The sequence below is a fragment of the Cricetulus griseus genome, assembly GCF_003668045.3.
Source record: "Cricetulus griseus strain 17A/GY chromosome 1 unlocalized genomic scaffold, alternate assembly CriGri-PICRH-1.0 chr1_0, whole genome shotgun sequence".
NCBI lineage: Eukaryota > Metazoa > Chordata > Mammalia > Rodentia > Cricetidae > Cricetulus > Cricetulus griseus.
Genome location: NW_023276806.1, coordinates 4328357 through 4353375, shown reverse-complemented (window position 1 = coordinate 4353375; position 25019 = coordinate 4328357). Strand labels below are relative to the sequence as shown.

Sequence of the window (25019 nt, the reverse complement as noted above, 5' to 3'; positions counted from 1 at the left end):
CAGTATGTTGTCTAGTTTTGCTGTCATGTGGATTAGCAGCAAGTAGCTGGGTAACTGATCAAGGGTCTGAGAATAACAGTGAGTGCTCAGGTCTAAATGGGGAATTTATCCAACCCTTTCCCATAAAGGTTCAGGGGCGTCACGTAAGAGGCAGTGGAAAATATATGAGCAGGAGGATGGGAAAGCAATGTCTTCTTCTGGTCATACGATGGCTGTTACTGCCATGAGCTCACAGCACTTGGGATTTCCAGCACAAGATCCAGCCACACAAAATTTAGCAGAGGAGATAGATAATTTCCAGGACCCACACCTTTTCAGGGAGCAACTTGAACTTGATAGCTTCTAGAGGAGGAAGAATTACTCTTTTTTTGAGGATCTGACTAATGATAGATGTGCCGTGTTTCTGTGGATGAACACATGGGAAGCACTAACTGGACTTAGTAGGTTATTAAAACAAAATAAGGCATGAGGTTGGGAGAGACACATGTTGGGGGATAGAGGAGAGGTGGGAAGGTGAAGGATTGTTGTGATCATAGTTCATTGTACACATGCATGAAATTCTCAAGATTAAAAAAAAAGTTAGCGTGCAGCCTTACCAATACCTTTGAAGTCAAAGTGGCTAGTGCGTGGGGGACAGCTGTCTATCAATAAGTATGAGTTGATTCCTGAGGCTGACCTTGACTCTATAAGGCAGAAATGTCCTGATTATATCCCTATACTACATGTTATCTGGTTCTTTCCATACATATGCACAGAGAAATGATAAAATTCTGTTTAAATGTGTCTACACATATCTATAATAAATACAAAAATTTCAAGAAACCAAGGAAGTGTTGGTATTCTTTATTAATATTTTTAGAAGATTAAATCATGATTCTAATCCTTGACAGAACTTTCGGGTATATTAGTATGTGCATTTAAAAACATTCAGCATCCATTGACATCTCTGTAGCAAATCAATAAAAGTATCACACATACTTTACTTATCCCTGGGAAGCTCAAAAAGACAAATACATATTCATTTATAAATAATACAGAACAGAGGTTTTGACACTTGTCTTGTTTATCATATACTTTTTTGAAAAAAAAAAACATTTAATTGGCACAACAGTTGTTGGTTTACTTAAGGTAATTTAAACACAAGTATGACAAGTCTTGCTTCTATTAAACTTCAACCTATTTCACTAATGTGTTTATTTCAAAATAGGTGCACATAACCTGGAGTTCCACCAACGTTTCATTTCCCTGAAGTTGTTTATGATCTAGGTATTATCCCAGAGTCTGTATTTCCTCCTCTTTGTGCCAACTGTTTGTTCTCAGCTTCGCCATCAGTATGCACAGAAAATTATGTAAAGCAAGTCAAGGAACATTTGTGGGAATGATTAAGAGTGGGTTAAGAAATGCCCGTGGTGAAGTGAGCACTGGCTCTCAACTATCACCTTCTAAGCAAATAAACTGAGTTCCTCCCGTACATATTTCCCAGTGTAATGCAACAGTAGTTTACAAAATACGGCAACACATGTTCAACTTGGTAAGAATAAAATAATTCACTTTATCCCATTTGGCAAGATCTGTGGGACACAGACATCGTATAGCATTTTCCGAGTATGAAGGTTTGATTCCAGTCCCAATAGATGCAATGCCTTCTTCTAGCCCAGTGTTTCTCCACCTTCCCAATGTTGTGACTCTTTAATACAGTTACTTATGTTCTGGTGACCCCCAAGCATAAAATTATTTTTGCTGCTACTTCCTAATTATAATTTTGCTACTCTTATGAACTGTAATGTTAATATTTTTGATGGCCTTTGGTGATCCTGTGTAAGGGGTTGTGACCCACAGTTTGAGAACAGCTGTTCTAACCTCTGTGGGCCCTGTATGTGTTACACATGCATACCTGTAGGTTATACACTCATGCACATAAAATAAAAACAAAACAAAATTAAAAGAATGCACAAAAAAAGAATGAGTCTCTTAAAAAATTTAAAAGGATGTTTTTGTTAGGTGTTATCTCACTGTGATAAAGTGATACAATCATCAGTACCTCCAAAGCTTCATTAGACCAAACTTCAAAAGACAGAAAAAGTTTTAAAGTATGTTTAGAAAATCATGGTCTAAAACAGGAATGGTTATTATGTGAAACAGTATCCCATAAATTTATTTTTACAAAAAAACGAAGCTGTAATAGTACAAAACACCTAAAACAGCATCTCTTTCCTGAATTTAATTCTGAATATTTTTTTTTCCATCAGAAGTGGCCATTTTTACCTTTGTCATTACATCAAAAGGAAAGGAAAGGAGAGAGGGAAGAAAGAAAGAAGAACCCAGAGATCTATAGAATATGCCTGCATTTGTAATCCTGTTTCCAGGCAAAATCCATTGTATTTAAGATTTCTCCGAATCAGACTGTTTTCTCTTTGAACTGATTTCTAGAAAGAGTTGCTCCCTGTAAGCAAGCATGTCTCCTACATCTTTGCAGAGAAGCATTTCCTGGATGGACAGCAGCTTGAAGTTGTTCAGGCTGAATGGCGAATGGTTTCGAATGGCATTTAACATCCCAAGGGATGCTGCAACCGACTCACTCAGAGAAGAACAGACAGGGAAAATTCGAGCAGACCACAGGCTCAGCTGCGTCTTACTTCCTGAAAATAGTTCTTCCATAGCTTTAAGGTTCCAAATATCTAAACAAGTCAGGAAACAGACTCCAAAGAACTGAAGCATCTTTATATCTGATATGGTTTTAACACTGTTCTTCAAGTTGTCTTCCATGCCAAACACCATAGTTGAATATTCTAAGTGTCCATTTATCTCCACGCTTAAAGAGCACACGAAAGAACATGGGGGCAGAACAGCTTTCTCTATGACAGAACCGCTGATAATGCAGTTTTCCGAGATGGACACCTCAGGTCCTAATCTGGAATATTCTACCACTGAGCCAGGGGCCACACAGCATCCTGAATTCAGGATGCTGTGAATGACACAGGGTTTCTCATGGGAGTCTTCAGGCACATTTGGAAAGACACTGAAAGCTACGGATTGCAAGCCCAGCTCTGCCTGTAACGAACCATTGGAAGTGAAATGTAGCAGATATTCCTCCATTGTTCCAATGTGATAAAACCTGGAGTTATTAAGGACAACAACATTCAGGGGTGTTCCCTTGAGGAGGTGGAATATTTTCTGCCTCATGTCCAACAAGTGGGATTCCTCTTTAGTGACGTGTGAGGTGTTCTTGGTGTACTCTGCAGTTGCTCCAGGTCCCAGTGCCTGCAGAAAGTCACCATAGGCATCTATTTCACAGTTCAGTGGGCCTACACTTTCATAGAAATCAAGTAGCTTTTTGGCTGATTTATGATCCATGTAAAATAGGCTATCTGTGTAGACATACTCAGAGTGCAATGGATGACAGGTGGTGTCACCCCCACTCAAGTCCTGTTGACCAAAGCTTCCTAGTCTATGCACGGCATTAAAGTGGTGCATGTTTTCAATGCTGGGCTTATGGAGGAAACGGTGGCATTGCCTGTACTCTAGGTCACCATGTTGCAAAGAACCGGCAGAGTCCAATACAAATACTCCATGTGTGGTGCCTACAGCCAGACTAGATGGATGGGCTAGGGCAGTAAAGCCAGGCTGCTCAAATGCAATGGACTCAGAGTCCCCAATGCTGTATAGTTCAATATCATCTGCACAGGTGACCAAAACTCCAGGCTTCATGCGTGAGGGGAAATCCATGTACATGGCTAGTTTTAAGTCCAACATCTGATAAATGGGCTCACCAAGAGGTAAAGCCGTGAAGATTTTTCCTAAAGCGCTTGCATTGGGAAGTCGTTGACTGTAGCCACCTATAAAAAGTTTAAAGTATTTAAAAATATGTCTTTTAAGAGATTTTCAAAATCTGGTGGCACCAATTACAGCATAACATACCTCTGAAGATACTTAATACTAGTATCTAATGAAAATGAAGGTAGAATTAGGAAACTTAGACTTTAAAACCATCAAAGAGTGTTTCTCCTACAGCAATTTGATATAATGCAATGTTAAAGACTCTGGGTCAGGAAATAATTCAAAGACACACAGAGCCTGGGTAGTGAGTGTTCTTAATCAACTGTATGACGAACAAAAGGACCACTTTTAAAACTTGATCTTCCGTGAACATTTCTAACAACGCATTCCAACTACGTTTAAAGTTATATATTAGGGGTGTACTTAGAAAAAGCTGTAAGACTAATGCCGTTTAACAGTTTCAAAATGTACTTCTCTGCTAAACATCCATTTCATGACGCACTATCTTCAACTTAAGTGACATACTTAAAGGAAGTAAATGCAAATTTACTTAAGAACAATTTTTTTAATTATAACATTTTTTCATTCAAATGGGCTTTTCCCTTCTAAGATGAACTTCATAATGTCTTGATTTCTGAAATGTGTTCTCTTAAACACACTGAATGTCTGGATCCTTTTTGTGTGAAGAGAGTGTGTACAGTGAGATGCAGACTTCTGCCCTGGGAGAGGCTGATAAATGAGCTCACCAGTGGCTCTGCACGCTTCAGTCACTCCCTGAGGACTGGCTGCAGTCGGGCAGTGTCAGGAGACCAATTCGACATTTAAAGTGATCTGTCCACAGTGCGCTGCTCAAGAAAGAAGGGCTTAAAACCACTATGTTTTTCTTCCCAAAGACCAGATGGTAGCAAAGTTCAAACTGAACAAATTATCCACAGCCCTTCCTCACATCTGTGGGGGCTGGCTCACAACCCAGGCACACCCTGAAACCTGAGGACACCAAACCCCTGACCCACAATGGCGCGTATGTGCATGTACCCCATGCTACTGGATGATTTTTTTATCTAATACAATGTAAGGTTTACATGAACAGCGGTTATGCAGTGATGGTTCAGGAGTTATGAAAAGACCCCACGTTCAGTACAGACACATTTCTATGGCCCGTCACATACTCTCTCCACCACGGTCTGCCTCTGCCGAGATGGATGGAGTGTGAGCATTCAGAGGGCCCACTGTACTTCTTGCCTACCTATTTTCTCATGTCCAATTCATTTTACCTTTACCCTACAAAACAGTGAATTTTTCTATGTTCTTAACTTTTTCCTGAAAGCAGGCCTTGGATGTACTACGTTGACATCCTCTGTACAAAGAGTCACATTACCATGTATGCAACTTGGAATTAGAAAGCATCTTTGAAGCTATGACAATAGGCATTCTAAATTATATATCCCAGGCCATTGCCAGGCCTTGAGAAAGGTTTCACCAGCCCACAAGAATATAGAGACAAACAGCAGAGGTGTCCATGCAACCAAATATTTTTATATATGTATTGAATTAAAAAACCTACCCACTATCTGATAATATCTTCTGATTTCTCTTTTGACATGTTGTATGTTTTTCCAACATGTTAATTCTGTATTTCATCAATTTTCTTTTGTTTTTAAAACTGCTAAACATTGTAGCTTTCAACTATCAATAATCAGACAAAAATGTAAGGTAGAGTTTTGAGAACTATCGAGTCTTCATCATCCATTTTCTTTCACAACAAAATTTGCCTTCAAGAAATGGCCACATTTTCAATAGTTTTGTGAAAAATAATTTTCTATTTGCAAACAAAAAATGAAATGGTAAAATATCTGTAAGGCATGGATAATGGACATAATCTACAATGTGAAGAAAAAATTTGTGAAAATCTTATTACTTACTCACTGAAAATAGCAAACAAACAACCCAAAATGTCATGAACATTTATCTCCAAAGTAAAATACCACCAATAAATTTTAAAACAAAATAAAATATAGGGGGAATCATTTGCAAAGGAGATAAAGTCCCTAAGCTGTCAAAGCCTGAAACTCAGGGCTAAATGTAGGGGAATAAAACAGTAAGTTACCAGAGTGAATTAACAGGACTGTGAAGGAATTCCACTTGTCTCCATAGAGGCTTTCCAGGCACTGAAGAGAACAAAGTGTTGATCCTCCATTTCCTTAAAAACAATTCAAAAGCGTAATTTGCTTCACAGACATCTATGAAGATTTTGTTATGATGATATATTTAATGTTATAATTTGGAAGATGTGACAGATTGAGAAGGTACTGACAGAAGAATAGAGCAGTCACAGCAAATAAGCAAACAAAACGCCAATCAAGAAACATATCAAACAGCAGCTAATAATCTCTGGAGAACAAAATGAAAGAAATGATAAATTACACAATCTCTAAACTGTGAATTCATATGCAGTTATCAACCAGAAAGCTTGCTTAATGAGTTTGTCCAAATGACATATCCCAACATGAGCTATTTTTTTTTAATGTAAGAACTTGGTTTGTAAGAAAATATTTTAAATATTACTAACATACTATATACACAATTCTTTTCTACAAATAGAATGTCATACAAGTGCTGGCTTTCTTCCTGGGAGGATTAAATCCACAGTGGATCGTCAGAAAAAAAAAATGCCAATCTCATGTACATGCATTCCCTTCCTGGCATGAAAGGGGCTTTAGCTTTTCTTATCATATGAGCTACAATTTTAGGGATAAATTTTTATAAAATTCATACTACTTCCAAGTGAAACACAGCAACTAAATAAGTAAATAAAAAATGAATGCTGGCTTTCAAAGCGAAACACTTTTAACAATAACTACAAAAATGCAGAAGAAATTATTTGCAATTCCCTCCATCCAGAATCAAAGGTAAAATATAATGTTTTATTTGCAATAATGACCAAGTTTGAATTAAACCAAGGTTTAAGCAAATATTCTATGATCCTTTAAGTGACTGAACCTGGCTTCATCTGTTTTCCTTATTTTGGTCCAAAGAGACCAAATATACACATAAATTTCCTGGTTTGTTTTCTTTGTGCAAATGGGTGAAAAACTACTGGGTTGGGAAAGATTTTGAGAGAACTTCCCATGAGGTCTATTGTAATTGCTCTGACTTTCATCTTGCTAAGAGGGGTTAATTTAGAATCAGATTTAAAGTTTGTAAAGGCCATGTGTAGAGATAAACAGTTTACACACTGTAAAGCTCAGAAAATGATTCAATTATTATTTTGCTCCAAATCCGTTATAAACATGCCCATGAAATATATACCAATTTTGGTTCCAGGAGGATCAGTGAAAACATGATAGTTAACTCCAAGGGGCAATTCCTTTCTCTTCAGCTTCTCCGACAACTGTTGCTTGTAAGCAAGCTCCTGCTTTTCGTCAGCTGCTGTTATTACAACTACATCCCAGAATTTCCCAGTTGCCACAGGTTTGCCTATTGGAAAACAGCAATAATTTTTCTTATTATTATTAGAATTCCTTATTACAAGCTTGGCTATTCCAGATGAGAGGAGGACAAAAGCATAATCATTACAAGCTAACTATATAAGATAATGCAAAAACACAGTAACAAAGCCCACAACAGTCTTTAACCTCAAAATCAAGCAAGTTTCAGGAATCAGATATCTCATGAGAAATATCAACCCTACACTCCTTCCTTCCACATTTCTGTACAGATATTTTAGTGATATTGTTTAACTTTTCCTCTCTTCAGTTTTAAATTTCTTTGTGGTGCTGGGGACAAAACACAGAGCCCTATGCATGTCAGGAGAGCAAGTGCCCCACCACTGAGCTATAGTCCCTGTCCTCTCTATTTTTTTTAGAGTACCTTCCTAGCTGACAGGCTAGCCCAGGACTGTTCCTGTAACCCAGGCAGGGCTTGAACCTTGACTCTGCTGCCTCGGCTTCCCAAGTAGATGGCAGTACAATCTGTAGCACCAGGCTCAGTTCTTAATATTTTTATTGACGTATGAGGACCCAACTAAACTTACATAGGCCAACGGATACCACACAAAACTTAGGATCAAATTCCCCAATAAACTCACTAAATGACATATTTCGCTGGCAAACAGTGGGTCCCTTTCCTTTACCAACAAAAATATTAATAGGGTTTTAAAAAAGGGGCTATAGCTGGCCTGAGCATGACAATCATGGTCCTGGCAGGCCCTTTGCCTCTTCCTTGCTAAAAATCATTAGATTACATTCCCAAAGCTGGCCACCAGGGTATGTCTACTCCCTCATTTGGCCAGTGCATCTCCCTGAGGCTATCAAAAGCTGCAATCAAAAGTCCCTTTTTGGCTAACCTAATTAACATAAAAAACCCTCATTCTAATACTGAGTTTCCTCATTTTCCTTTATAAACTGCCACTGGCCTATGGGCCCGGTCTGTTTCCTCTCTGTTCTAGGAGGGACAGTCCTTAGTCTCTTCAGGACAAATATCCCTTCGCAATCTCCCTCGTTCCTCTTCCTTGTCTTCCCCTTTGCCTTTTATTCCCTGCCCTCTGTCCCTCTGGGACAAAGAAATCTCCTTTGTGCTCAGAACTTGTGTCTTGGGGTGTCCTGAGCAGACACCAGTTCAAAGAGAAGGAGGGGAGGGAGGAGAGGAGGAGAGAGAGGGGAGGGGAAGGAGTTAGCCGTCACCTAGGATTTAATAATTCCCCACACTTTCTGATTTACCAATACAAATTCCCACATTGCAGACAGTCACAGACACCAGCTTCGTCAGGCACCCGTCTGGTTTTCCCTTTAGAGGGCAAACTTAAATTGGAGGCACTCTGAAGTCCTAGCTGCCTTCCCGCTGAGTTGAAAGGGGGACAAGCTGGAGAGTTTCGCAGGGTCAGGGGGCAACGGTTAATAACCCCCTTGCTGCTCCCCTGCTGACACCAAGCTGGAGCGAGCCCAGAGCAGCGAGCGTTGGGGCGCACGGGGCGGACCGGAAGCGGCGGCGGGCGAGGGGTCCGCGGGCAAGAGATGCCCTCCGGGCGGGCACGGGGTGGGTGGGGGTGAGGAACTCAGTTCCGCCCAGGGTACCTCTCATCTCGGAAAAGCGCCGCAGCTTCCGCAGGCTCGCTTCGCGCAGAGACGCCATGGTCCCCGCTTCCGGGAGCCCGCGCCACGCCCCCGTCCCCGCCCTCTGCCGCGCGGTTACGTCACCGCGGCCAGCGCCCGTGCGCATGCGCGTCTCTCGGGGTAACGTTCTGCGCTCGCACATGAGCCGCTCTCCCTCGGGGTGCGGGGCTTGGAGGGGCCTGCGCCGTGGGCTTCCGCCTCTCCACGCCTGACAGCCCGCGGCGCGCCCGAGGGGAGCCGCCCGTAGACCACGGTGGAACCATCATCCGGATGCCCAGGTGACCCCGCTCGCCCAGAGCTCGCACAGAGTTCCCCTTCCCGTCACCACGAGGCCGGGCCACACCCTGTCCGGCCCGGGTGGGATGCTGGATGGAGGAGCAGACCACGCTGCCGCCGTCACTCCGCCGACCTCGAAGTCAGGGTCTTGAACCTGTGTCAGCATCAGGGCTCGCAGTTGTGTCCCCTGGCTTCTCAGAGAGATGCCACCACAGGTGTAGATGAGGGCAGGAAGTCAGCCTGGCCGAACATGGTCCCGTTGGCTGATCATATGTCTTTCTCTCCTAGGGATCCTGGTTTGCAAACAGTTCTGCAGAGAGTGGTCTCTCCATTCTTACACATAGCATAGAGAAAATGACATTTAAGGAAGACGTTTCCATCGCAAACCCGGAAATCCTGTCATCCCCTACAACTTGGCTTCAGAAGTCTCTCTGCATGAAAACCTTGCTCAGAATTCTGCAAAGCAATTTCCTATGAACTTAGCTAAGATTCTAAGTAAGCTTAGCTTCTTTTTTTTTAATTTAATAACCTGACCTTAGCATTTAATGCTATGAGGAGGCACCATGACCATGGCAACTCTTATAAAGGAAACACTTAATTGGAGCTGGCTTATAGTTCCGAGATTTAGTCCATAGTCCTCGTGGCAGGAAGGCCAGTGGCACACAAGAACACATGGTGCTGGAGAAGGAGCCCATTCAACCATCTTGATCCACAAGTAGCAGGAAGAGACTGCCCCACAGGGCTGCCTAGAGCTTCTGAGTCCTTAAAGCCCACCCTCAGTAGCACACTCCAAGGCCACACCTCCTAATAGTGCCACTCCCTATGAGCCTATGGGGGCCATTTCTTTCTATCCATTACAGTAAGGCAATTTAAAGATAACATACAGGAGGACTTCATGCCTGCCTTCCCTGTCCATGCTGGGATTTGCTCCATGTGGAGCTTGTGCAGTTGTTGTCACATCTGCTGTGAGTTCACAAGTGCAGCTGTCCTGGTGTACCTAGAGCTTACCCTCTTCAGACTTCCCTTCCACTATAATCGCTGAGCCTTGGGAGGAAATGGTGTAGCATAGATTATCAATAGAGAAAGCCGAGCATTGTACATTTTTAATTCTCTACACATTGACCAGTTGAGACTCTTTGCGGTGAGTCTAGTGATGTATCTCTAGGAGTTAGTTTAATGCTGTGTCTGTTTAGCTGATTATAGGCTCTCAAGCAAAGCCTTATGACCTGTCTGGCACAGGTTCTTGGTGTCAGGTATGGGCTCTCTCTTAAGGAGGGTGACTTACATCCTGAAATTCAAATCAGAAAGCTGTTGAATACCCCCTGCGAAATTCTTTCCTCCATTGCACCGGGAGGTGTATTTTCCAGCTCAGTTATTATAACTTGTAAAAATCCTACCCCTGGCTGAGAAGCTATGGACAATTTGTAGGTGCTGGGAGAGGGATTGTCAATTTTCTTTAAGACTGTGACCTTTAAGAGGTTCACCATGTTCAGTGGATGACCTCACACATAATGAACTTCAACAAAAAAAGGGAGATAAATCTGTTTGAATAAATACACTGCTGAAAGTAAGTTTCAAAAGAAAAGATGGAACAATCAGTATGATAAATAATTTGAAATAACAGCTTTATATACACAGTGATGTAGTTCTATAAAATTACAAACATCTATGTGTATTATTTGTTTACTAATGCAGTGAATCATATAGTCACTTTCAATTGGATAGAGAGAATCTTGATACTGTATGTGGATGGATGCTGTTTGTAAACTCTTGACCGATGGCTAGGGCTTCTTATTGGCTAGCTCTGTCTTAATTATTAACCCATTTCTATAAATCTATGTATTTCCATGTGGTATTGGCGTACTGGAGAATGTTTGGACCTGCTTTTCCTTTGGTGGCTACGTGGCATCCCTGCTTTTTCCAGAATCTCCTAGTCTCCTAGTCCCCCTATCTTCCTGCCCCTATTGGCCAGTGTTTTGTTCATCAACCAATAAGAGAAACATATATACAAAAGGAAATCCCCCATCACCCATATATTTGAATACTTGGTCCCAAGATGGTGGAACTTTTTGGGAAAATTAGGAGATGTGACCTTTTTGGAAGATGTGTGTCACTTGTGACAGGTTTTCATACACCATTCCCAGTGTGCCTTCTCTGTCTCCTTCTTGAAGATCAAGAGGGAAGCCCTCAGCCATACATTTCTCACCATCATGAACTCTAACCCTGAAGATATAAGTCCAGTTAAACACTTACAGGAGTAATAGGCCAACACAAAATGGATTCCATGATTTTTTTGTTGTTTATTTGTTTTGTGTATTCATATGTGCTTTTCTTTGGTGTTTTTTTTTTTGTGTGTGTGTGTGTGTGTGTGTGTGTGTGTGTGTGTGTGTGTGTGTGTTTAAGAGACAAGATGAAGTTAGAGAAGGTGGTTGGGGAAGAGTTGGGGGATGGGAAAGAATATTGTAACGATTAGTCTTTACTCCATCTGCCCAAGCCCAGTTGCCACTACATGGGCACTTTTCCACCAGCCACCCGAGTTCCGCTCAAGTTATGCCCACCATGTTAGGGCCCCAAATAATACACAGAGAATTATATTAGGTACAAATGCTGCTTGGCCAAAGACTAGGATTTCTCATTTGCTAGCTCAGTCTTATTTATCAACCATAATCATAAGACTTATCTTATGGAGGACGCCTCGCACTGGCCTCCTCTTGCCAGGATCACATGGTGGCTCTGTAGAGAAGAGAGCAGAGAGCAGGAGAGGAAGAGCAAGAGGATAGCTTCCTTCTTGTCCCTGCTTATATATGAGTCTGCCTGCTATGTCACTTTCTGCCTGTATCATAAGACTTCTTTTTAATACATTTCCTGGAATCATCCTTGACTCCTAATCCTGCCGAACTTGCTTCTTCATTGGCCAACAGTACTTTATTCAACAACCAATAAGATAAAAATACACAGAAGGACTTGCCCCATCAGAATATGATGAAGGAATACTGTGAGAATGTATTTAAAAATAAAAATTCACATCATCATAATAAAAATAAACACCATTTATTATATGACTCTCACTTCATAACTCTTTGTGGAACAGTTATTGACTCTGAGTGAAAAGTATCCTTATTTCTACTTTGAAACATCATGCTGGTCTGCCATCTACATGGTGCTCATAAACTCTTGTCATCGTCTGAAGTTAGCCAAGCTTTGCACCAAAATGGAAAAAAAAGGAAAACCAAACAGGCAGAGGCTTCCACAGTTGTGTAATTAAAACAAACAAAGAGGGACAGTGTAGATACAGCCTGCATTTCAGTGTCTACAGAACTTGATGTGTAATAGAGCTTGTACCATGCCTGTGGCTTTAAATTTGCAAGGGTGATTCATTTGTAATTTTGGCTAATCTCTGTCAGAATGTCCCTGAATTACCTGATTAGAAAACCCTGAACCTTTAGATCTGGGACCCTGATACACTAGATTGGAGATGGGATTTCATAAATGACCCTTTCATAAATTCTGTAGGTGACTTTACAGTTTAGGATTATAGTGTTAGGTCAGGATATTAAAGTAGATTTTGCCTTAATATCAACTTCATATGAATTTTTACATTTCTTTTTTAATTTTAAAACTTGATTTTTTACATTCCAATCCCAGTTACCACTCCCTTCTCTTTCCCCACTTTCTGCTTCCCCCTCTTTCCCCATCCTACCTCTAATCTGCTCCTCTAAGAGGGTAAGGCCTCCCCTAGGATGTCAGCTAAGTGTCCATTATCTCAATGAGGCAGGACCAAGGCATGTCCTCCCCCCATGTCTCAGCTGAGCAATATATCTCTCTATAGAGAATACACCACAAAGTCACTTTATTCATTAGAGTTAGACTTTGGTCCCATTATCAGTGCCTTCATATATATTGTCCCATCTGCACCCTTCTCATCTATATTTAGGGGTCCTAGTTCAGTCCTACGCTGGTTTCCCAGTTGAGAGTGTGGGGTCAATGATCCCTCACTAGCTCAGGTCAGCTGATTCTGTGGGTTTCCCCACCATGGTCTTGACTCTTTGTTCATATTATGGCTCCTCCCTCACTTCGATTGTACTCCAGGAGCTTGGCCCAATGGTTAGTTATAGATCTCTGCATCTGCTTCCATTTGTTTTTGGAAGAGGGTTCTAAAAGAGGGTTCTGGCATTATGGATTGTAGACTGGATATACTTAGCTTTATGTCTAATATCCACTTATGAGTGAGTACATACTATATTTGTCTCTCTGGATCTGGGTTACCTCATTCAGTTTTCTCTAGTTCTGTCCAATTGCTTGCCAATTTAAAGATGTCATTGCTTCTTACCACTGAGTAGTACTTCATTGTGTAAATGTACCACATTTCCTTTATTCATTCTTCAGTTGAGGGACATTTAGGTCGCTTCCAAGTTCTGACAAATATGAATAATGCTCCTATGAACATATTTGAACAAATATCCTTGTGGCGTGAGTGTTCCTTCTTTGGGTATATGCCAAATATGGTAGTATTGCAGGGTCTTGAAGCAGTTTATTCCTAATTTTCTCAAAAAACACCATACTGATTTCCACAGAGGCTGGACATATTTGCACTCCCGCCAGCAATGGAGGAGTTTACTCCGCATCCCCAGCATAAGCTGTCATCAGTGTTTTTGGTCTTAGCCATTCTGATAAATGTTGTTTTGATTTGCATTTCCCTGATGCAATGTTGGGCATTTTCTTAAGTGTCTTCCGAACATGTGAGATTCTTCTGTTTAGGTCTGTATCCCATTCTTTAATTAGTTTATTTGGATCATGTAGATTTAGTTTATTTGCTATTGGTAGAAACTGATTCTTCTAATAGGAAGGATAGTTTATCTTGCAAAAGAATATCACCAGGTAGATCATTAATGCTTGTACATCCTCCTGAAGATGATGTCTAACTGACTTCTATGGAATTTGATATTATCCCATAGTGAGGGCAAATTCATAGAAATGATAATATTGTGTGTTCAAGAAGATTTTTAAAACTTGAAGGTAATTCTTTGTAAATATGTTAAAATGTGTATGCATATCCCTGTGTCTGTTATTTGTGTAGGTATATATGGCATTTGCATGTGCATATCCTTGGAGTTTACTAAGTGAGTATCAGACTCCCTGAAGATGGAGTTACAGGTAGCTTGAGCTGCCCTGTGGGTTCTGGGAAACAAATTCAGGTCTTCTGGAAGAGTAACAAGTCGTTTGAATGGCTGAGCCAATTCTTCATCTCCTGGTTTCGTCATTCTTAAACATGTATTTCCTTCTTTCCTAGATGTTTCATGGAACAATCACAAAAGAGCTTACCAGCCATGAAGAATGGAATCACTACAATGAAAATATTATAGAAAACAAGAAGGACTTTGTGTTTGTGAAGTACAATGGCCTCCACCTGAAGTCCATGGAGAACCTGCAGTCATGCATCTCTCTGAAAGTGTGTATCTTCTCCAACAACTTCATCACTGACATACAGCCCCTGCAGTGCTGTATAAAGCTAATCAAACTTGATCTCCATGGAAACCAGGTCAGCACCTCTACCGTCTGTATGCCAGTGCACTCACCCGTAAATCTACAGCCACCAGCTACTGTCTGTATGCCAGTGCACTTACCCTGTAGATCTACAGCACTCTTCCCTTTGTATTTGTATTTGTATTCTCTTTGTGTTTGGAAAATACAAAGACAAGCTTAAAATTATATACAAATAAGGCACACAGGCACAAAGTACAAAATGTAACCCAAGCATTTAAAACAATATGTAAACATTTATAATATGTTGTACTTTCCTTATTTTTAAATTGTGTATGTATAGAGTCTCTCTGTATCTATATGCCAAATGTGTACAGCTGCCCACAAAGGCCCGAGGAAGGCATCTGGTCCCTTGTATCTGTAGTTAAAGGGTTTGTCATCCATCCTGCATGAATTCTGGGAACTGAACTGAAGTCAGTGGACAAGCAGTAACACTCTCAACAACTGAGCCAATCTCTCCAGTCTTTAAATTATTTTGCTTTAAAGATTTAATTTTTATTTACATTTATATTTGTGTGTGTGTGTGTGTGTGTGTGTGTGTGTGTGTGTGTGATTGGAACTGCTCTTGCCAGAGAAGGTGGCAGATCCCAGGGAGTGACCCATAGTTGTGAGTTGTCAAGTGTGGGTTTGGGTCTGGTGGAAGAGCAGCAAAAGCTCCTAACCACAGAGCCATCTCTTCAGCCTCTTCAGCCCCATATTTTCACTTCTTACCTGTGCAATCTAGATTAATAATACACTTTGAGCCTCATGGAAGGCCTCACCCTCCCTGGGGAGCAGAAAGGGAATGGGATAAGGAATTAGTGGGGGAGGGCAGGGGAGGAGGGAGAGAGAGGGAACTGGGATTGACATGTAAAACAATCTCATTTCTAATTTAAATAAAAATGGAGAAAAAAAAGAGAGAAAAGGATAATACACTTTGAGTTTTCGATTATTTGTGTGAGGAACCTCATTTAGAATTGTACTAAGAACTTTTCACTGGAGTTCTGTATCTTTCCATCCCTGTGCATTTTTTGTGTGTGCATACATCACTATCTTGGTAATTGCACTGTATTTCAAATACCCAGTTCATCCTGTCTTTGCAGTCATCAGGTGGATAATTGGAGATCCTGCTTTCATTTATTAGGTACTCACCATTTGCAAAATACTGAATTTAGGTGATCTTAAATGTTTCACTATTTTTCCTTACATATTTTATGAACCATACATATTTTAAATATTATTTCAGATAAAAATTCTTCCAGACAGAAATTTTTGGATTGGACTCAAGAACCTAAAACTCCTCTATCTCCATGACAATAGTTTTTGCAAGCTGAAGAACATCTGTGTATTAGCTGCATGTGCAAGCCTTATTGGACTGACCATGTTTGACTGCCCTGTGAGTCTTAAAAAAGGCTACAGGCATGTTCTTGTAAACAGTATCTGGCCTCTCAAAGCCCTGGACCACCATGTTATATCTGATGAAGAAATCATTCAGAACTGGCATCTTCCGGAGAGATTTAAAGCATTCAATCCCAGGCTATTCTTTAAATTTTGCCCAGCATTGATAAAGGTAACCCACTCAATGTTTCCTTCAAAATCAGTTCATAGATATAAAATTTTAGCTCTAAATACTATACTTAAATATATAATCTGTTTAACAGTATGGTTTCATATCTTTTATAAAAGTATTCACTTGTGAAAACATTAGAAGTAGACTGTATATCTGATAGTTAATAAAAGTTTGTATATGTCTTATGCAAACATGTTAATTCTAAAATCAAGTTGTATTTAAATACATTTTATCTGAAAGATATTTATTTTGATATATGTTGTTTGTTGTGGGAACTATTTTTTATTGCTGAAATGGCATAGCACAATTTATATTATTATTGGAAGGTATAAAACTACTTGTTATTCAGTTGATTTAGTTTAATTGGCATAACTAAATATTTTTGATATAAGATACTGAAAGTTCTTATGAATAATTGAAATGCAGAGGTTATACAACATTATTGTTATATATTTAAAAAGATAACCATTCTTCATAGCACTTGAGTTTTAGAGCAGACAAAATTAAGAAGGAGGGTTTAATTCTACAGCTCTTAGAAAAAAGATTAATTAAGCACAGTAGAGAGTCTGAACATGGATTTGGAGAAAAGAGTTTTCAAATGTGGCATGAACAACAGGAGTCTGCATTTCCAGTGGTTACAGGTGGCTTCATCACTTCATCATCATCCAAACACCACTGGACATTGAACAGAGTAAGAGAGTTGGGGCACAAGGTGATGTGACCCCGTGAGACCATCACTACAAATGTGAGCTCTCATTGACCAAAAGTAATTACGTGTTACATGTCTACATTGCACAGGAACTCTGCGAAATAATAAGGAATTGATGTGGGCAGTGATGAAACTGGGAGAGCATATGGACACTGATGAGAAGGGTGATTGCAAAGCTGCAAGGTTGTACTGTAACTGCCTATAGAACATGATTTTACAATATTAGTTACATACATTTTAGGTTTGGCAATTATTTTGTAATAATTGAAAAATGGGGTGTAGGGAGAAACCCTGATTAAGGGGTACCGCTGTCCACACCTGCTTGGGCATGGTCAGAGTGATGTAACAAGGGTTTAAGTAGGAGGGAGGCAAGCACAGGGTCCCTCTTTTTGTTTTGCCTGGCTGAGCTAACTAGGAAGCATTTTGTGGGTCTGTCCTGGTCACTGGCTCCCTTTCGTGAATGCTTTTCCCTAAGTAAACTACCTGTTATCAATGTATTGTAATTGTCAATAATGGGGTATCATTTAAGCCTGGTGTCTTAACCTGCACCCTCAAAGCAAAGGATCACTTAGATTCTGCCCTGTGGTCAGAATAACTGAGGGTCCCTTTAAGGAAGTAATAAAAAGTCTGAGGAGGGCGACAGCAGGGATGGCCATGGAAAGCGGGTGAAGAGCCAAACCTCCTCAGTACAGTGATCTACTGCAGTTACACCGACTGCAAACATAGACGTTCCCTCATTCTGCGTGCTCTGTACATGATGACAGTTCCAAAGTTCACTAAAGAAATTCCAGTATTTTCTGGAGAGGACAAAGGCAGGTGTAAGGGGAAGGAAGGGAAGGAAAAGGAAGGAAGCAACTCTCACAGATGAGACGACCTCTCTGGAAAGAGCTATTCATTCCTCAGCATCCCCTCTGGCAGGGAAAGCCTTTTGCTTTGTGGAAGAGGACAGTACCTTGAGGATTAAAAGCTAACCCAATGTCAGAAAGGGCGTTGCATTGCTGTGAATTCAAGTCTGTCTCCCTTTCAGGGTCTTTCAGCCAGCATCATGTCACAAAGAACAGTGCAAAGAACTAATGGTCTGTGTTTAACAAACAAAATGTAGGGGGAGAAATAAGGAAACAGATTTCTAATATTTTGAACATGAGTGGCTGGCATAAAATAAAATGGCTACATGCAAACTTATAGTAGAAATATGAATTTTTATCTTGTCCCATTGTTTTTGTTTTGCATTTTGATGGGGAAAGATAAAATATGCTTGGAAATGAGGCAAAATTCAGAGGGAATGTGTTGGGCTTGCGGTGTGAACCCAATCATTTGCTTGAAGTCATAGTTGTGGCCTAACATTCTCAGGACAACAGAGAGATCAGATCAATAAAGACTGAGATAATGAGCAGCCCTTGAAGCATACTCTCATTTTGTGTGTAGGAAGCACTGGTACTAGGAGGAGGAAAGGGATTTGATCTTGGGAGGTGAGAAGTAAAGCAAAGACACAGCAATTACTATCATGTTGGTTAAGGAAAATAATTTTTAGAAAGATAATATGAAAAGTTTCTAAAGGGCAGAAAAAAAAATAGCATCAAGGCAGTGTTGAAAGGTGGGTGGGTTTGAATGAGTTGCTCCAGGTTGAGAATCTCACAGCCTGCAAGTTCCAGGAATAAAAGGACAGTGGGCAGTGTGATCACCCCTATAGAAGATCTCCACAGAAATCTCCACAGAGCAAAGGTAAAATTTTAATTGTAGTAAATAGGATGCAGGGAGGGAAACATTTTGACTGAACAGCAAAAACATTTAAAATTTGCAGAAATATAGTAATAGTTGAAAAAAGACATTTGGAGTCAATAATATTTCAGGGAGAGATTAATGGGGCCTCGCCTCCCTTCTGAATTGTTGACTAATGTTGGAGTCCAGAGAAGAGAAATCCTTTTCTTCATTTCTGCACCACTAAGGGACAACAAAGCTCCAGGGTCTAACCCCATGGTCACATAGATGACCCTGTTGGAAGCAATGTAATGAAAAACAAAGCAAACAACTCAATGTTATGAATAAGTGTGGGTCTTATTGGGAAGAGGGGTCGAATAGAGAATAGAGGAAGATGGGTGTTGTAATAATCAGAATTATGAAGTGGTCAAAGAACGAACAATGGTAGTTACAAAAACGTTTTGGAGAAAGTCTGTACTGAAGACAGCACACATAGAACAAGCCCTGAGCTCTGGGCTCAGAATATGCCAGCAGAAGTGCTGTGAATGGGCAGAATAATCTGCCAAATAGTGGCTTGGACTTTGCCTTTTGAGTGGACAGTGCTATTGTAAACAGTATTCTTATGTCACTAACTGATAATGGAAAGACTTAACTGAATATGTGTCAGAAGGAATGTGAGTGAGTTTATGGGAGATATTTATTGATTAATGTTTAAAATATGTATTTCAGAATATAATATGTTCTTCCATAATGAATACAAAGTATTATGAAAATTAGAAACAATGAACATTATCCATAGGCTCTCAAATGTTTTTTAAATGAGAAGAGCATGAATGAGGAGAGTATGCAGTGTATTCTTTTTACAATAAAAATAATCCAGTAGTATAGTTCCAAGTTTTGCCCTTAACTTAATAATAGGCCTCATTTGCTTTTAAAGGTAACATAAAATGAATTCTAAACTTAATTTCTTTTGGTAGAATTGTTAAGTATTTAATCTTGAAGGAAATCATGAGCACTTTATCATGTGGGGTCATAGTGCTTTTAGAAATCTGAAGGGATTTGTTGCAAATGCTGGACAAATATGCTTATAATTTATTTTTACAGGTTATTTATCATCTGTCATCTATCTCTATCTGTCATCTATCTATCATTGTCTATCAGCAATCAATCATCTAATCTAGCATCATCTCCTATCTGTCTGTCTATCTATCTATCTATCTATCTATCTATCTATCTATCTATCTATCAATATATCATCCATGTCTATCTCTCTATCATCTATCTATTAATTATCTACATCTGCCTATCTAGTCTTTGTAAATACAGATGTGATCTGGCTAAGGATCTAATGGTATCACCTAGATTGCATTTTGTTTTCATGTAATAATGAATTAATTGTTCAAGTACTATTGTTTATAATGTAACAAAAATTCAGGCATAGGAATTAAATCTGTCTAGTTACTAATGGAGTGAGTAAAAAAAAAAAAAAATCTAGTCTAGCCTCCCATCTGCCATCTTGGGTGATTGTCCATTTTCTGTGAAGTGCAATGAGTTTCTTCATGTCCACCATGTGCTTAGTGAGACTAAGGGCATGGTGAGGAACAAATGTTCAGGTCTGCTAAATCTAACATGTCATCTATGTATAGCTTGGTGTTAAGAAATAGCACCTCCTACAGTCTTACTTAATTGACTTCTGCAGCTGTCAAGGGTTCTGGTGGCTGCCCCATCTCAGAGGGGATGTGGAAGGAGGGATGTTTTTATGTAGATAAATTTTCTTGTTTAACAGAAAGCTACATTCTCCTAATCAGAAAGAAGAGATTATAGATCTTGGAAGGCAGCTAGTACCTGTCACAGATGATGGGTATGGGAATGTTAATTCAAGCATTTACAATCTATTGTTCTTACTCTCAATGCAAATATCAAAAGCATAAAAGTATATCCATGTAATTATCCAAGAATAATTTCATTTTCCTTTGTTAATACTTTCTTTCCTTTCTTTTCTTTTCTTCTCTTTTCTCTTTCTTTCTTTCTTTCTTTCTTTCTTTCTTTCTTTCTTTCTTTCTTTCTTTCTTTCTTTCTCCCTTTTGGTGTTTTACAGATGAGACTGTATTAGGTTTTCCAGGCTTGTCTGACTTCCTCCTGTATTGGAATCTAAGAAAGTTCATTTTTACTTTTAACATAGTATTGGCCAGTGTGTTCAGTACAATAGAAAATGAAAGAAATAGAGGCTTGGAGAATAGGAAAGGTGGCACACAGCCCAAACTTCACTGAAATGATCACCCATGTGGAATATCTTACACTTTGTTGCCAGAATAAGCAGGTCTTAAGATGCTAGTAAAATGTGAAATCCAGTCACTTCTATATGCCAGCAATAAAATGAAACCAAACCATAATAAAATTATAGTCACTCAAAATGAACAAACAATACCAAACACCAAACCACTTCTTAAGGATTTATATGACAGAGTGCATCACTGGGTAAGAGGTGCAGAGAGAATTTAGTTTTGTAACAGAGCTACCTCCTCTATGACCAGTTAATCCATTCATGTATGCAGAGCCCTCAGAATCCAATTACTGCCAAAGCCACTGCCTCCAGCAGAACATTAACATACAAATGTATGGGTTGTTTCCAACATGAGGGATTTGGAGAATATATTCAAGCCATACCATTTGCAACCCCCAGTTTATGCCTTTATGTGAAAATGGATTCATTTCAACTTAGTAATCCAAAATGGAGAACCCCCAAATCCAAAATCCAGAGTCTCATCTAGACCAAATGTGGAATTCTGCTTTGCTTTAGGCAGATGTGCTGCAGCTGTAGGATTCAACAACTTACCCAACCTCACAATCCAGAAAGAGAAAGGGCACTTAGACAGAAGTAGCAGGCTCCGTGGGATCTCTTGAGAAATTTTCATCCACACATTTCTGAGTCATGCTGCCCTGACGAAGGAGTTTTATGGTGACTTTGTCCTGATGTCAAGTAATCTTTCTGAGATGTGAGGCTAACTGGGATATCCTTGGAAGATTAAGTGGAATATGCCTGTGTCCATTTCTCTCCAATTCTGTGTCCCAGAATAATTGGTACAATGTGAGCATTGCCTGTATTCAGAATTTTCTCTGGGCCACCAGCTCACAAAAAATGACAGAGAATTATTGTTAATTATGAAAGTTTGGTCTATAACCTAGGCTTCTCTCTTGTTCTTGTAACTTAAACCGATTTATATTAATCTATGTTTTGCCTCATGACTTTTTAGCTTTCTTCCATCTCTAACCTCCTGTTTCCTTTCTGTGTCTTCAGCATTGATCCTGCACCTTGATTCATTTCTTCCTCCTCTCTCTCAGTCCAGAAGTCCCTCCTAATATTTTCCTGCCTAGCTATTGGTCATTCAGCTTGTTATTAAAACACTCATAAGGTGCCCTGGCAAAGACACATCTTCACAGTGTACAAAAAGATTATTCCACAACAATTTCCTAGGATTATAGCTTATGTCCAGTGAAGTAGATAGAGTCACAACTACTTGAGCCATGGTTTCAGTCACCAAGGAACCATGGAATTTGTGAATAGTCTTAAGGTAACTCTGGGCAGTGAGTCCTTTGAGGGAGTCATAAAACCATTCTGCCATCTAGAGCTCTGGACTTATGATGGGAAAGATTGGTTTAATGACCCCGCACTCCTTTTATCAGGATTAAGAGTTGATTTTTTTATCAGATCCTAATTTCTTCTGCAACAGTCTTCTCATTCTCAGACACAAGATGAGCTAGAGATTTCCCCGTTTTTGTATTTTTCTCCCTTTTGATTAAATACTGTCATTAAGTCATTTTCCCTTCTTGCAGTATTGTGATTGTGGCTAAAAGCAACTAAAACATGGTGTGAATGTGTCATTGCTTGCATTATTCTTTAGACAGATGCCCTGGCTTCTTTCTCTTAAAGTCTGTATTCCATAAAGCCCTCAGACATTGTTACACTGCAAATGAATTCTTGGTCAGGTTTTGAAGATGATGGTCTAGTTTCTTTTTCTAATAGCTTTTCAAATTGCATCAGAGATGCTACAATGACCCATTTCTGCACTTTTCTGTCAGCAGTCATCTTAAAAGAGTGTGTGTTTAAAAGCAGGTACTGCCCTTGGTTCAGCTGTAAGGAGGTCAGATGAGCTACCATGGGAGACGAAAGCATGGGGGTGACTGTGAGACAGGAAGCCTGAGGAAGCATGGGGATTCGGAGACCAGGCTTGGCTGTTCTGTAATAATATGGAAACTAAGGAGTGATCCGTAAGAATGCCTTCTGAGGCGAATCCCACAGGTCACCTAATCCCAACAATGAGGCCATGCCTTCTACATGCTCTCCCATTGCCTCTCCCTGGAAATCTGAGAAGCCAACTTCCCAAGATTATAAACTGTTGGGATTGTCAGGAATGTCATGTCCGAGGCATATGACTTGCAGATTTGCTGAAGTTTAAGTTAGTGTGTTGATGCCTTTGCAGTGCATAAAAACATGACAGCGGAGTCATCACAAGAGAGTAAGCATGTCCTAGAGAGTTCAGTGTGGTAGCAAAGCCATCCCACTGACAAAGCATTCATTCAGGTATCCCGTAATTGATGAAAGTTTACATCTATTCAAGAGGGCAGAGATTTCATGAAGTAATCCCTCTCAGTGGTCCAATCTCCCAATGCCATTAGCATGTTTTTGAAGATTCCCTCAGATCACCAAATTATTTCTTCAGTTGTTTCTTGACATTCTTTATTACTGGGTGTTAGAAGTTCAACAACTAAAAAGAGGGCATGAACAGTTAAACACTCCAGCTCACTGAAAGAGACGTTTTATGCAGGCCTAGGACCTATGAGGCATATGCAACTTTCAAAGCTGAACAGCCAAAGCACACCCACTAAACAACAACCAAAATCATGGGCGGCATTTTATCAAAGGAGGAGAACAGAGCTGAGCACATCTGTGTATAGTGCTGTTACCCACTAGGGAGATACAAGGTAAATAACAGATAATTTTCATTTGTTCTGTTGTTGTTTATTTTTAAGTACAAGTTATGGCTAAAATTAAAAAACAAAAAACAAAAAAACAAGCACTGTCACCAAACCCTGACAAGCATAAAGAGAAAGCTTTGGGAGGAATTTGTTACTCTATTAAAACTGATCATGGAATGACCATGTGACTCACTTGTTGCTTGTCTCAGAGTTTGATCCCAGGGAAATAAAGGATTAAGTCTTGTAATCATAAATTCTTCATGAATGTCTTGAGCAGTTTCTCTACACCTGCCCAGCCTTTGATTTTTACTACTATAACAAAACACCAGAAGCAGGCTACTCGTGAAATAATTTAACTCACTTCTGGAAGCTAAGTGAGCCCATGTGGAAGGGAAGGTTATACTAAAAATGAAAAGCTAGGAAGCTTGGATAAGGGCAAACTCAGGCTTCTCAGTGATCTGCTCAAAGCTGTCCTGTCCCATTTGTAGGCAGTGTGATGATTTGAAGACCCTATTAGGCACCAGCTCATAAAACCTTCACCTCGAAATGCCACATCAGGACTAAAATCTTCAATACATAGACTCTCAAGGGGCAATCCTCCAGCCCTCTATGGTTAGCTAGTGGCAACCTCCATTCTCTGACCTTCAGACAGGCTTTATCTGTGCAAGCAAGATGTCACCATACACACCCCATCCCAGACACAGCAAAAGCCCAAATTGAAATTGTTCCCCAAGCTGATTCACCCTTGTCATGTGATGACATTCATGGATATGTCTGTAACAAGCTAGATGAGCATCTTGGAGTGCCATGTGAGCTATGTGTGTAAAAGTAGGAAAACAAAATTCGGATTGCCTACCACAGTCCACATTCCCTTTATTCTGTACCTTCTGTGTTTTCTGTGACACTTTATTCTGTGTTCTTGTTTTATAGTGCTTAATAGAATAGAACCATCCAGTATCTATGTGTTTGCCAAGAGGGTTTTATAAATCTCATTTTAAAATGCTACAATAATCTTTCTTGTAAATGTGGAGAATTCACACAATCTCACAATCTTATATGGTGAACATATTATTCAAAAGAGAATATGCTCTTCAAAAGAATAAATGGGTAAAATAAGTATGAGGTATAGTTTTATTTTATTTGAAACAAACACTTATGCTTACATTAGTATGTTTTATAGTATTCATATAACCCAAGAAATAGTGAGCCATGTTAGGGGATTCTGATGGAATTCTGACAGAGAAAGAAGTGGCAAGCCTTACAGACCTGATACACATAGAATAAAAATTTTCATAACTAAGGAAGATACTTAGAATAAGAAATTGATTGAAAATGATTCCATCTTAGAATTTTATGCAGTTGGAATAGCATGTACTTTTTG

The 25019-nt window shown here is 39.8% G+C and overlaps 2 protein-coding genes across 4 annotated transcripts in view; one reads left to right on the top strand and one right to left on the bottom strand.

Annotated features, from left to right (window-relative positions):
• Window positions 1-827: 827 nt before the first annotated feature.
• Fpgt (fucose-1-phosphate guanylyltransferase) lies at window positions 828-9055 on the bottom strand. Its single transcript, XM_027395193.2, has 4 exons — window positions 8850-9055; window positions 7087-7254; window positions 5885-5977; window positions 828-3836 (listed from the first exon to the last, which is right to left on the bottom strand). The coding sequence occupies exons 1-4, from the start codon at window positions 9028-9030 to the stop codon at window positions 2383-2385; spliced, it is 1896 nt and encodes a 631-aa protein (XP_027250994.1). The 5' UTR covers window positions 9031-9055; the 3' UTR covers window positions 828-2382.
• Window positions 9028-25019, top strand: part of Lrriq3 (leucine rich repeats and IQ motif containing 3) — a 98161-nt gene continuing 82169 nt past the window's right edge. For 2 of the 3 annotated variants that reach the window (XM_027395196.2, XM_027395194.2), the window contains exons 1-3: window positions 9028-9166; window positions 14455-14703; window positions 15931-16254. In XM_027395196.2, the coding sequence (XP_027250997.1) occupies window positions 14455-14703; window positions 15931-16254 (573 nt within the window). In that variant the 5' untranslated portion in view covers window positions 9028-9166. Of the gene's footprint in view, window positions 9167-9519; window positions 9660-14454; window positions 14704-15930; window positions 16255-25019 lie in introns of those variants that run through there. The other variant, XM_035452044.1, reaches the window with a different exon arrangement.

Coding starts and splice junctions, on each gene's coding strand:
- Fpgt (XM_027395193.2), bottom strand. CDS start 9,030: ATGTGCGAGCGCAGAACGTTACCCCGAGAGACGCGCATGCGCACGGGC. Junction 5,978..7,086: donor TCCTCCTGGAACCAAAATTG/GTATATATTTCA, acceptor ATTGTTTTTAAG/GAAATGGAGGATCAACACTT. Junction 3,837..5,884: donor AGTCCTGTTAATTCACTCTG/GTAACTTACTGT, acceptor AACTTTTTATAG/GTGGCTACAGTCAACGACTT.